This window comes from Pseudophryne corroboree, chromosome 5, assembly GCF_028390025.1.
Source record: "Pseudophryne corroboree isolate aPseCor3 chromosome 5, aPseCor3.hap2, whole genome shotgun sequence".
Lineage (NCBI taxonomy): Eukaryota > Metazoa > Chordata > Amphibia > Anura > Myobatrachidae > Pseudophryne > Pseudophryne corroboree.
This window is the reverse complement of record NC_086448.1, coordinates 84753354-84767758: the sequence shown is the minus strand read 5'-3', so window position 1 is coordinate 84767758 and position 14405 is coordinate 84753354. Positions and strand designations below refer to the sequence as shown.

The following is a 14405-nucleotide window of genomic DNA, read 5'->3' as shown; positions in this document are numbered from 1 at the left end:
CCTTAAGGTGCCCATACACCTAAAGATTTATCTTCCAATCTGGCTGGTTGGAACGAAAATCTGGTAATAGATAGGAGCAAATGACAGTTGACCATTTGAAGTGGTCAACTGTCATTTGCTCCCATCCTTGTCATTTGCTCCCATCCATTACCAGATTTTTGTTCCAACCAGATTGGAAGATAAATCTTTAGGTGTATGGGCACCTTAATACATCAAAGTGATCCAGGTAGTAGCTCGGATATCTCCGTCGGAAAGATTGGCCAGTAGTGGCTGCACAGTGCAGAGCTTGGAGAAGCCGCCTATGCGACAGGGATCACAGAGAAGACGATAACTGCAGAAAATGAATGAAAAGTGGTTAATTACACAAAGTGTTATAATTTGCCCAACTATTTTTTATTTTTTATTTTTTTTATATGGATTATCTGTATTCAACGGTTTTTTTTTGCTAGGTGGAAGTGAGAGCCCAAGTTTAGGCTTTCACTGTTACCGCTCGTACGCTAATTGGGTCATGCATTGATTAACCTATCCCTTGAAACTGGCTTCGCGAAGCAGAAAGTAAATCGTAGATTGCAGTCACAAGTGATTTTTGTAGCGATAGACAATTAGCCTCAGTGTCGGACTGGGGCATGTAGGGCCCGCCGGGGGAATGCAGTGGTAGGGGCCCATGTTAGGGGTGTGGCCAGTCTGCAGAGGGTGTGTGGCCTCTCACCTCATTGGTTTGACTAACCATTAGAGAGTGCAATATACAGTAAATTAATCTGCTGCATGCATGATAATGTACCAGATTAATAACAGCAATGCACTGTAGAAAATACACCATAGTCAAGCATAAGGTAACATATGTATAATGTATAATTCAAGTGCACAGTCTGGAACCTGATCCTTAGAGCAGAAGGTGGGCCCCCAGGCAGTAGGGCCCACCGGTGGTTTCCCCTGTACCCCTGTGGGCCAGTCCAAACCTGATTAGCCTTGTTGTATTTTAACTAGACCCTTAGTACTGGTTTGTGTCATTGCAATATTAACAACCTACACACTTTTTATCCTTTATTCATGCATGATTTCTAACATTGTTATTCCCAATAGCTTTTGATGAAAAGTGTTTACCCACCGAGGTTCATCTTAAAACATATTTGCTGATAGTAGTTATCCACGTGGGAGATCCAGGGGGAACAAGTACAAAGGTTGTGGTGATGCAATTCACCATTGTCGGATCCTCCAATGTGCAGTGTCGCAGTCTGCGGCATCTTGCAGCAGAGGCTTGATGACGCATTTGGCCAGATTCTAGAGGGTAGCCTGTATTCCGGAGAGCCCTGGTGAACTCTCAGAAATTCCTGAATCTCCCTTAAACCAGCGTGCTTTAGGCTGGGTACCCCGTGGTTTTTAATTTGAGATTTCAAAACAAAAACAGAGTTCAAACACTAATGAAAAGTATTTAACAAAATTGTTTTAATTGTTTTTACCACTCATTTAATGCATGTTCTGACATGCAATTTCTGAGTGCTTTATACTGCCAAAACTGCATTGAATTTTTTGTTATCCCACGCATTTTAACGCTTCTGAAAGCGGCAGACTGTTAAAAATGACCTGAAACCAGCTAATCCTATCAGAAATTGTGTGTTTATGGATCTATTTGGCAAGTATTACCTTTTGGGCGTTCACCCTGTTTGTTTTATTACTTTAATATGCACTTTTAGAACTTGCTGAATACTTATAAATGATGGTTTCTTGTACAAAGCCTTATAGTACCATACTATACTGTCTATATAGCCGGTTACATTGCAGGTTGGTGCTTCTTGTACACTACTGTTTCTTGTTCATTCTGTGATTTTTGAATGAACTGGGATATATTGTAGTTTTATTAATAGGAGCATATATATCATTTTATATACAGTACTGTGCAAAAGTTTTAGGCAGGTATAGAAAAGATGCTGCCAATTAAGAATGCTTTCAAAAATAGAAGTATTAATAGTTTGTTTTTATCAATTAACAAAATGCAAAGTGAATGAACAGAAAATAAATTTAAATCAAATCAATATTTGATTTGCCTTCAATAAAGCATCAATTCTTCTAGGTGCACTTGCACATAGTCATGGATTTTGTAGGATTAAAGTCTGGGGTATGACATAACCAATCATACAAAATGGGTGATAATGGTCATCATTTTCATTTTGTTAATTGATAAAAATAAACCATTTACACTTCTATTTTTGAAAGCATTCTTACGTTGCATAATTTTTTCCACACCTACCTAAAACTTTTGCACAGTATTGTATACATGTTCATATCAGCATTCTTTACCATATTTTTCAGTTACAGTAAGAAATGCCAACGTTTGCATCGGTTAGATCTTTCTATATGTATTGTAGTTAAATGATATTCCTAACCGGCTTTGATACATTGCTCAATGACCTGTTTGTGTTTTACAGAGCGGTTTACACAGTACAGCCCTAAGAACCTTCGACAAGCTTGGAATAAGTAAGTTCTTCTATTTTGAAAGCTCATTAGGTCAAACTCATTTTTTTTCTTTTATAACACTAGATGTACTGTACATTATTCTCTCAATTGTCTGGTTCTTTTGTTGTTCAAATACCAACTCTCCAATACTGGAGACAATTCAGTGGCATTTCGACCATTTCCTTCCAAACTCTGGAAAATGGCCAAAACCTGTCATCCAAATAAATTGATTAAATCACGGATTTAGCCAATTTGCCTGAACAGTTTTTGTCTGTTTTCCAGTGTTTGGGAGCAAATGGTCAATTGTAATTTGCTCTCATCCATTACCAGATTTTCATTTCAACCAGCCAGAACTGGCAGATGATCTGCCAGATAATTTTATAGTGTGTACCCTGCTTTAGAATGAAGAATAAAAGAAAAAAATAATCTAAATTTTTTAACCTTTTCATTGCTAGGTAATTTGTTCTGAGGTTGTAACTATATTGATTACTACAATAACGTGTATTGGTTTAGTTTGGAATATTTATTTCTAGGTCTTTCTAAAGCTGGACATACACTATACAATTATCTGCCAGATAATCTGTCAGATCTGGCTGGTTGGAATGAAAATCTGGTACTGGATGAGAGCAAATAACAATTGACCATTTGCTCCCAAACACTGGAAAATGGACAAAAACTGTTGTTTAGACAAATTGGTTACATTTGTGATTTAACCAATTTGCATGAATGACACTTTTTCTGATTTCCAGTGTTTGGGAGCAAATGGTCAATTTTCATTTGCTCTCATCCATTACCAGATTTTCATTCCAACCAGCCAGATCTGGTAGATTATCTGACAGATAATTGTGTAGTGTATGCCCAGCTAAGGACAATGGGAATTTCATTTTGTAGCAAAAAATATTCTTTTACTGAATTGCTTATAAAGTTTTATCAAATTGGTTAAATACCAGAAAGTTACCCTAATGTTTTTGTGCTTCATTCTTCAATGTACAGTGATATCAGACCTGTGTATGCTTACAGCAAAGGCGATTTTTTATTTATATTTTGGGGGTAATTCTGAGTTGATCGCAGCAGGATTTTTGTTAGCAGTTGGGCAAAACCATGTGCACTGCAGGGGGGGGCAGATATAACATGTGCAGAGAGAGTTAGATTTAGGTGGGTTATTTTGTTTCTGTGCAGGGTAAATACTGGCTGCTTTATTTTACACTGCAATTTAGATTGCAGATTGAACACACCACACCCAAATCAAACTCTCTCTGCACATGTTATATCTGCCTCCCCTGCAGTGCACATGGTTTTGCCCAACTGCTAACAAAGATCCTGCTGCGATCAACTCAGAATTACCCCCTTCAAACCTTAACGCAGTGTTTCCCAAACTTGGTCCTCAAGGCAACTTAACAGTCCAGGTTTTAAGGATATCCACGCATGTGCACAGATGGTATATTCAGACTGACTGTGGTACTAAGGGGTCTATTTACTAAGCCTCTTAGAGAGATAAAGTGGATAAGGTACCAACCAATCAGCTCCTGTCATTTTTCAAACACAGCCTGTAACATGTCAGTTAGACGCTGATTAGCCGGTACTTTATCTCCGTCCACTTTATCTCTCCCCAAGGCTTCGTAAATAGACCCCTAAGTCACCTCTGCTTAAGCATTGAGAGGCTATTTACTAAGCTTTGGATGGAGACAAAGTTGACATAGGTAAAGTACCAGCCAATCAGCTCCTAACTGCCATGTCACAGGCTGTGTTTAAAAAAATGACAGGAGCTGGTTGGCTGGTACTTTATCTCTGTCCACGGCTTAGTAAATAGACCCCTATGTATTAATCTTTGGATGGAGATAAAGTGAATGGAGATGTACCAACCAACCAGCTCCTAACTGTCATTTTTCAAACACAGCCTGTAACATGACGACTAGGTGCTGATTGGCTGGTACTTTATTCCCATCCACTTTGTCTACACCCAAGACTTAGTAAATAGACCCCCAAATTTGAGAGCCACTGCCTTAATGTCTGGGGGGTAAGTTTGTATGTAGAATAAGGTGGTTCGCCAAAAACTTTACATGTACTGCATTGAGCACTTCTGAATATGTATAAAGACAAGATTCCATACACTATGGGGGTAATTCCAAGTTGATCGCAGCAGGAATTTTTTTAGCAGTTGGGCAAAACCATGTGCACTGCAGGTGGGGCAGATATAGCATGTGCAGAGAGAGTTAGATTTGGGTGGGTTATTTTGTTTCTGTGCAGGGTAAATACTGGCTGCTTTATTTTTACACTGCAAATTAGATTGCAGATTGAACACACCACACCCAAATCTAACTCTCCCTGCACATGTTATATCTGCCCCCCCCCCTGCAGTGCACATGGTTTTGCCCAGTTGCTAAAAAATTTCCTGCTGCGATCAACTTGGAATTACCCCCTATATACAGCTACATTTATTCCATTTAGGTTGTACATCTTGTTCTTGATAAATATGGAGCATAGAAAGTTTTACTGCATTGTTCCATGTTCTGTTGCATCACCTGCTGTGACTGTTATTGGCTGAGAAAGAAACTAAGGTCTCTAGGTGCCTGATTATAAAGTAGATGCAACAAATATTCGCCCCCTTTGGGATATTTCACCTTTTTAATATTGTACATCAAAGAATCAGAACTGATTTATTTGGGAATTGTTACCACACTTATGTCACGTGAGAAATATAACTCCTAAGCTTGAAATAACTTTATCATCAATTACAGCTGTATGGGTCTCTTGGGGTGAGTCTATTACACCCAGTGTGGACTATATGGCAGTGGCTGAGCATCTGAGGACACTCGCAACACCCCCAGAACACGCCCATGTAACTGATTTTTATTTTTTTATGCGTTCACGTCAGGCCACTCCCAGGACCGCCCTATTTCTCATACCGTCTGTCCCAATCGCTGCAGCACCTTTGTGCATACATTTTGTGTAAAGCGTGCGCCATAGGGGTAGTGCAGTTGCAAAAAATCGCTCATCGCCGTTGCGTGCGGTTTTCATGCGCCTCTGAATCAGCCCGTTAATGTCGGTATACGCACCTGCTCAGCCACCGTGTCCCTATTACGTACATACAGTATACATGTCTGCATCTAATGCAGCAGCGCAGGGTTAGTTTAAGAAGTCTAGATTATTATTGTAGCAATAGACAATTATTATCAGGCCAATATGATTTCAGTTTCATCCCGGGGACGTCTTCTGGGGCTATTTTCAAGAGGATCTCATTTTGGGGACTTGTTGACTTATTAACAATATAACTGCGGCCACATCTGATGCAGTGTTCCTCCTCCCAGCGTAGCAGCAGTGAGATAAGTCAGTCCCGGTAACATCACGTAAAATAATGGCCAGTAATTGCTTCTGTTCCCGGCACACACAGGCACACGCAGACAGATGAAGTGCCCGCATCTGCCTGAGAACAGCAGTATTGCGTTTCACATCATAATGACTAGAAGTTTAGGCAACATGATTCAATTCCCCTGTTCTTCACAAAAGAGCAAAGTACAGATGTAAAATCTACAGAATTGTACAATTCTTTGCCTACTGTTTAATCCTTAGCAGATTGTGTGCTCATTTACTGACAGCTGTGTTGCTGATCTTGCTGGATACAGAGCCATGGAGATGGATTGCAATAGGTATCAAAGCTGGTACCTGCTGGATAGCACAGATTTAATATTGGACACAGCACAGCTACAAATTATTTGTCATTCAGAGTACGGGACCAAAGATCTAGGGCCTAATTCAGATTGGATCGCAGCGTGCAATCCAACCGTAATTATTGAGAAAAAGATCCGGGTGCATGTGCAGTGCCCGTCCTGCGCATGCGCCCGTATTTTCTGCGGGGGGCTGCAGAAAATGCATTCGCCTCTGCAAGTCAATCAGTAAGGGGGGAGAGTGGAGGGGTGGAGGGGGGGGGGGCAACGCTCCATTTCCAGGGATTGGCAGAGCCGGATGAAAGGCGGTGTGCGGCGCGTACGGGGGAGTGTTGGGGTCGTGATCATGGTGGCTGTGTGATGTCACACGCAGCCGCCGCAATCACAAACATGGCTGAGGGCCTCCTGATAAGCTGCGCCGGCAGGAGGCTTCACTAATTTCTACAATGAAGCAGAAATTGCGAGGCATGCTAGGAAAAGGATTGCAAATTCTGCTAATTAGCAGAATTTGCAATCCTTACTGAATTAGGCCCCTAATTCTGTTGTCTTGTAATATAAAATGCTCCGATAATAACGGTTTTGACATTCAGTGGTTTTTCAGCAATCTGTGAATCAGCTCATGTTTAACCCATAATTTATATGCGTATTGGACATGATGTACACAGTACATGTCTCTATCCTTATAAAAAGAGTCTACAATCCATCTGGCGTTCATTCTTCCGCCTCTTTGTGCTGCCACTTATCACTGCTCTGGCCTCCGACTATTGGGCTTTTCATCTTCAGTTTCGTTTGTTGTGTATTTTGTGCATGTGCATCCTGCTCCGTTAGCCCTGGGTCTGGCAGAAGCCCCCTGTAGGCGACTTCCTGGGTTTACCTAGTAAATCAGGTGTGAGTCAATCCTTTTGACGGCTGTCTGGATCCCGGCTGTCAGGAAACCGACACTGGAATCCCGACACCCAGTAAAATACTGGAGAACGGAATCCACACTCGGGTGGTGGTCCATGCCACCTCCCAAGGGGGGAATGTAACCCTGTGGTGACTGAAGGTCGCCACCGGGCCCGAAGCCTGGCGAGCGTAGTGAACCCACGAGGGGACATGCTGCGCTCACCGGCGGTATTCTGTCTGTCAGGATCCCGGTGTCGGCCTCCTGGACAGCCCGGATCACAACAACCGGAATATCCAACTGAACCCGACTGAACAAGCAGTACGTCTACAGGTTGCATATATGTGCACCCTTCAGTGAATACATAACCCGTTGTTTATGTACCTGTCATTAAAGTTATATACTGTAGTTGAAGAAGCAGAGACCCCCAGCAGCACAGAGTATATCAGGAGATGAGTGATGTCTCAGTGAGGACAGGGCTGCATGTGACAGGGGCAGGGACATGCTGTGAGGAGGGGAATAGAGGCCTCAAGAATTCAAGTCTGAGGGAGGAATTCAGTTAAATGTAATGTAAGGTCACATTCTAGTAGATGATGTGCAGTGCGCACATAACCCGTGCACACGGTAACCTAAGGTGCATTTTTCTGTGCACCCTTATGGAGGTGTGAGGTGAAATGCAAGATGTGCGGTCCCAGTGGCACATTGCTAGCATCACCCCTACATCTATTTAATTTAAATTAACCCTGAGACTTAGTTAAGTGAGTGGGTTCCTTGAAGGCTAGGGAGTCAGGGAGATTGCTGCTATTTCAGGAGTCTCCCTGACAATAATACCCCTTTCAGACTGCCACGGTCTGAAAGGGGTTGAAATAACCTCGGTCGAGCGACTCTGTATTTCAACCCGGGTAGCGAGATGGTTCATCCCGGCTCACGGTGCAGTGTGAACGGGTAAGCCGGGTAACCCATTCACTGCATAAGAAGAGGCGACGCTTGGAGATCATCTCATCTCTAGGTGCCGCCTCGGCTTGCGTCGGTAGTGACATCACCAACCCAGCAATAAGTCGGGTTGGGCCGCCAGTCTCAGCCGGGTCGCACCCGGGAAGGAACCGTGTACAAATCCCGGGTGCAACTCAGCTCTGCGGTCTGAAAGGGGTACAAGGGAGAGTGGCACGTATGGTTTGTTGCCTATTGCATAGAGCAGCTGCTTGCATGGAACATATGGGGTACAGGCTTGCATTTGTCTCCAAATCCTTTAACCCTTCACCACCAATGTGGCAATACATTGGGGACTTCCTGGCACCCTAAATAGTTCATGTTGATTAAATATTTGTGAATTCAGGGAGATGTTCTGTGCTCATCCTGGTATAAACTTAGCATATCCGTCATGAATATTACATAACCAGACTTCATAATGTATCACTTCATTAGTGTGAGCTGCAGGAACTGTGAGATTTTTCAGATAATTAAGATGCTTTTTGCTGTTACATAGGGAAATACTTTAATCAGTTGGGAGTCTTGGGACTGTGCAGTAACTGCCTGCTTTTGCTCTACCAATTTGGAGACAAACATCTTAAAAAGTTACACTGAGCAGCCACGGATGAGGGAGGCTCATACAGTATTCTCCGTGGAAAGAGGGAGTGCCGATCGCTACCCCAATACTGGGTATTACCCCTTAAATTTACCTTTACAGATGAGTCCTCCTACATCCTTGCTGCAGACAGGTTAAACAGGCCTTCTATTCACGCCATGCCACGGCGTGACTCGGTAGCGCAGAGCAACTTTATGTGCGACTTTTTCCGTTTAAATGCATCTAAATCGCAATTGCTCTGCAAATAGGATGCATGCGCTTATGCTGATTAAAATGATATGCAGCATGCCTATATTCTGTGTGTGACTTCAGCCCAATCTGCATACGAAATGTTACGTTATAGTGTTTTCCTGGAAAACACTGTAAAGTAGCATTTAATATGCAGATACAGCCACAGTCGCACACAGAATATAGGCATGCCGCATATCATTTTAATCAGCATAAGCTGATTGTGCGTCCTAGTCACATAGCGATGCAAATAAGACGCATTTTTGGCAAAAAAGATGCCCAACGTTAGCAGAGCTGCCCGGGAGCTGCCGGCTGACTCATGGCAGGCATCTACTGCTGTATAGCGTATTGAGGCAAGATGTATGAGGACACATCTGTACATAATGCATATACAGTATGTGCCTTACATTTTATGCAATATAAATATTATATAATTAAAGTACTGTATTTAATGGTGCTAAAGAAATATTATACCTTAATGTATTGGTTTGTTAATTTTTTTTTTATTAGAAATAAATTTGTTGTGTAGTGGAAGCACACACTGACTCATAAATTGTCCACTACAGTTTATTTCATCAGTGTGACTGCAGAACAGTAACCACTATTTAACAGAGATCTACTCCTTACTCACCCGCCAGCTTTGCTGGCGTCAGTCATACAGTTAAATGGCCCAGATAGTCTTTTATACCTTAGACTCCTCTTCCCTCTCCCAGACTGACAGACAAGTGACACACCTCCCTTTCCTTCTTAAAGGAGTTCCTCCCAGGTGCTCTAGTTGATCGGTTACATGCTTTCAGCTGCACCAGGTTGCAGGGTAGAGGTTCACTGCAGGTAAGACACACGTTTTCTATCCTCCAAATACATGACTTCCCTGGGTTTATCAGCTAAATACCCCTGGTTCCTTTGTAGTACACTGCTCCTTTTGCCACATTACTTATGAAGTAATGTTCTCCCTACAGAAAGTCAGGGATTTTAGTACTGGAGTAGATGGTGGTCACATGCACTGACTATGTCAGATGCAGTGGAACATTTTTTGCTTCTGCCCATGCGTATATATGTCACACTCAAAAATGTCTTGAAAATGTATTGGGCGTTCCTAGGCGGTGACAGGGAGACGCTGTGTTTTATCAGCGTGTTCTGGGAGTGTCATTGGGGAGTCGCTGAGAGCATTTGCATACAGAGATGCTTAACTGTTCTCATAGGAGGCCACACTTGGTTAGAGAAACTGCACCTGGCCTAGGGCTTCTGCAAGTTTAAATGGTGCGAACGACAGTGGCAATCTACGACCTTGCACATTCTGATGTACAGATGTGCACAAGGCCCCCACCCCTCCCCAAAGGTTTACACTGGTTGCTCATACGCCTATGTGTCTTGATACTGATCCCAGTGTCTTTAGCACCATCCTCATGTCTCTCCAGCCTCATCGCCCTGTCTGTCACTTCACCACCACCACCACCACCACTGTGTTTCTCCAGCACCAGCTCTCTTCACGCCTGTGTCCTCCAGTATATACTGCAGTGGCACAGCCATTCTGGGTAGGCAAAAGCGGTCAGGTACTGGGCTGTACTCTGATACCCCTTTCACACCAGAAATGCAGGGGCAAAACCCGGGAATTCTGCCACGGGATCATGCTGGGACATTCCCGGGTTGGGCCCGTTTATACCAGCATTTGGAGCTGGGACATCCCGGGTCGGCACCTTTCATACTGAACCCGGGATGGCCCTGCATTTTCTGAGAATGGGCATCTCAGAAAGAACACAAGACCAGGAAGTGCCCTGAATAGCCAATCAGCATCAGCAGAGGCAACCCGGGAAGGTGGGACATGTCCCTGCACCATTCACACTGTCCAGGTTCCAGGGAAGATCCCGGGACCAACCCTGGTCGATTGCAGGGTTGAAATGCGGGGACAGAAATCCCGGGATTTTGTCCCTGTACCCTTTCACACTGAGAAATTTCCCGGGTTGAAGCGCATTCTTGTGTTTTAACCCGGGAAATTTTGGGCTGTGTGAAAGGGGTATGAGTGTCTGGAGCACTTTGAAAATTTGTGGACCTGTACAGGTGTCCCCCTAGCACCCCCCTATCACTGTGCCCCTAGCACCCCCCTATCACTGTGCCTGCCATTGTGGCATTACTTATCTGCCCAAACACTGGGTTTTTACATTTATTTTCTGGTGTATAGTAGATCTGCCGACGTAAAGAAGTAGATTTACTATTTGATGTTACTGCAAATACTCTTTGCAAATTAGGGCACTACACAAAAAGGCAGGATGGTTGTATCCATGGTGCTGGGGGGTTGGGGGAGGGTTTAGATACATGCTACATACTCAAGAGTCATGTCAAGAGATACTGAAGCTCTGGGATGTGGCAAACACCCCTCTGCTCCTGCTACACAAATCAGCATTGCTACGCAGCAATAAGTCCATACAGTATACATTAATTGTAGGCTTACATGAGCAGACCTACCTCACAACATTCCAAGATGCCCATATTGTATCAGGAGTGGCCTTACTCTAAAGAACATTGCTCAATTTCAAGGTGATATGCAAACTGTGTTTTATACTTTTTATTTTCTTTGAAATTGTCTGTAACCTGTGTGTACTTTAAAAAAAATCACATACTTTTTTTTTTTTTTTCACTGTAAGCTTTGAAGTTATTCTTGAAATTAAAACTTAATTTCTAGCTCTGATATTCTACAAAGGCCCCCTGCAGGGCCCTTCCAACAGGCTCAGGTCTGGGTAATTACTAACCACTGCCCCCCTTCAAAGCCTAATTATTACCTTATCACTTCATTGTGACACTTGCAAGCACTCATGCAATATCATTAAATGTTGAACATATGCATTATCTGCTTTCTCTGACAGACTTACTCAGACACATTAAATAACATTAGAAATCCATAGGAAATATTACAGCAGCTTCTTGGATCCCGCTGCAGGATGAGAAAATTATTGACTTGAATTGTCAGTTGCTGATCAGCCAAACCCAACTACTTATGATTAAATTATGGGATGGGGAGACCCAGGATCTCCATGATTTGATCACACAATATTAGACATTAATTGAATATCAGTTAATGTGAGGAGAAAACAATAACCAGTGCTGTGTAGCTCCATTCATGGCAATGTCCCACTCATTTCAATGGTGCTTATAAATGTCGTTCGCAACCCAGTTTAAATGAATGGGCCAAAGAAATGAATGGACCATCAAAATGAATGGAATAAAAAAAATCCAAAACAGTTTTTAAAACAAGGCTTTTCTAAATCCTTAGCGGGTGGTTTCACAATGGGCTCCAATAGAGATTAAAGGGACTGTTGTTGTTTGGAACATACTGAAGTGGGGCAAAGCAGTTCCTCCCCCCCACCCCCTCCCTAAAAAAGTGTAACAACGCATACACATTCAGATGCAAATGAGCGTGGACACAGGGTAGATTCTATTTGCTACATGCGTTTGCACTAAAAACGCATACCCACTAATAATACCCACTATTCAGTCGCTAGCAGATCAGCAGATGGAGTTTATACACAATAGCAGCATGTGTATTATGAAGGAGTATTTATAATGGTTGCCATCTAGAACGAACAGTTTTGAAATATCAGCCGTTGCTTGCAGGCAGTGAGGGAAGTGGTTCTAAAGGGAATTCACCTTTTAATGGGTCAACATAGAGCCCGAAGGTACAAATTCTGTGTAAAAATGACTGCATGCCGTGTGAACAGTACATTGCTTTGTGATGTTTTGTCAAAGATTATATTTAATCTACAGCTTTTGCAGATTGAAATAAAGTATATCCATTTCTGGGGGGAAATAATAGTGGTTTAGCTGTACTACTTTGCAATAAGAAGTTTTCATTTAAAAGTGATATTTTGCTAGAAGATATTAGTTTAGTCTCTGCCAACGTTAATCCCAGTGCCAGATTGGCAGTATGAACAATAGGTAAACAGCAGTGCAGAGATTTCAGGAAATCTGCTCATTAATTTAACCCTCTCCAGGCAAAGAGGCTTAAATCTCACAGTGTATTACAGCATATCCAATATATTTAATTTAGGAAAAAAGTGAATGACAGTCAGAGTGCATCAAACCATTTATTACCTTTACACCCCCCTCCGAATCTAATCCCTAAGGATTTCATAAGAAAGCATATAGCCAAATGCAGACGTTTCCCATTAAATTATTCAAATCTCAGAATAATTGATCTTATGATGCCCTTGCACTGTGGAATATTTGATTAGTAATTCAATGCAATCAGCTATCTTCTTTGTGATGTTTGTCCAGCTAAATCCTTCAGCGACTAAACAGTCTCACACGCACACGCATGCAAAACACGCCAGCTGTGTTTGTTTTATGTTCATGTCAGTGGATTTAAAAGAAAGGAATTTCACGTGTAGCAAACTTTAATTGCAAACTTTCTAGCTTTTAGATTTAATACACAAGAACTAAAATATCCTAATAATATTAAAGGAAAAAAATAAATGAAATAAAAAATTTGGGTTAAATCCCCTCTGGTCAGGCAAAATCAATTTTTTAACTAGTCAGCAGGGCATGCCAAACATGTTCCACGGTATCTGATGGAAATCGATCCCAAGGTAAGGCAGTTTGGGAACAAGACCTGCGCAAGAATAAAGAAAAGTACTTCAAAGGGGCAAAAAAATAAATAAAACACATTTCTGGCCAAGTCTTGCCTTTAGAACAGAATATGGGCACAATAAGAAATAAATACTGGGAATTATAGATTAGACTCCCCTATATTAATACAGATGGATATCAGGTGCACATGCAAAGGTTTTGAGAATTCCCAGTATTGCAGTTGGAATTCGTGAACACATAAGTAAATACACCATTGCTCTGAGAATACATTTTCAAATCACTTGGTAGTAAACCTAGTTTTTGATGTAACTGTTCAAAAATAGATTTCTGTATACACAGCCTGTTTCATTAGGGACTACAAAGCCAACTTCCACCTTTAAATATTTTTGTAAGAAATAAAATTGTGTCAAATAATTTGTAGGAAGGTCTGTATTGGTTGCCTACTTTGAGAAGTAATAATGCCACTGTATAGGTCATTGGTACGGCCTCATCTAGAATACTGTGTTCAGTTCTAGAGGCCATATCTCCAGAAGGATATTAATACATTAGGGACTGTACAAAGAACGCCAACGAAAATGGTGCATGGCCTACATCACACAACATACCCAGAAAGACTAAAAAATCTTAATGTATAGTTTAGAGCAGAGAAAGGAAAGGGGGGACATGATAGAAACTTTCAAATATATCAAGGGTTTTAACAAGGTACAGGAGGGAGGCAGTCTAAAAAGGAAAAGAAGTAGGAGAACAACGAGGACATGCAGTGAAATTGGAGGGGGGGAGGTTCAGGGGAAATATGAGGAAAAATTACTTCACATAAAGGGTAGTTGACAAGTGGAATAACCTCTCACCAGAGGTGGTAGATACTAATATAGTAGAGCAATTTAAATATGCTCGGGATAGACATAAGGATATCCTTACACAGAAAAAAGGATCAAATAAGGTTGGAGGTTAAAAGGGGGCAGAATGTATAGGCCAAGTGGTTCTTATGTGTCATAAAATTTTATGTTTC

General features: G+C 42.0%; 1 protein-coding gene across 7 annotated transcripts in view; it reads left to right on the top strand.

The window, feature by feature from the left end:
* CDK14 (cyclin dependent kinase 14) overlaps nucleotides 1-14405 on the top strand; it is a 1134790-nt gene that overhangs the window by 873081 nt on the left and 247304 nt on the right. For all 7 annotated transcript variants that reach the window (XM_063921438.1, XM_063921439.1, XM_063921441.1 and 4 more), the window contains one exon: nucleotides 2427-2475. In XM_063921438.1, coding sequence (XP_063777508.1) covers nucleotides 2427-2475 — 49 coding nt within the window. The remainder of the gene's footprint in view (nucleotides 1-2426; nucleotides 2476-14405) is intronic.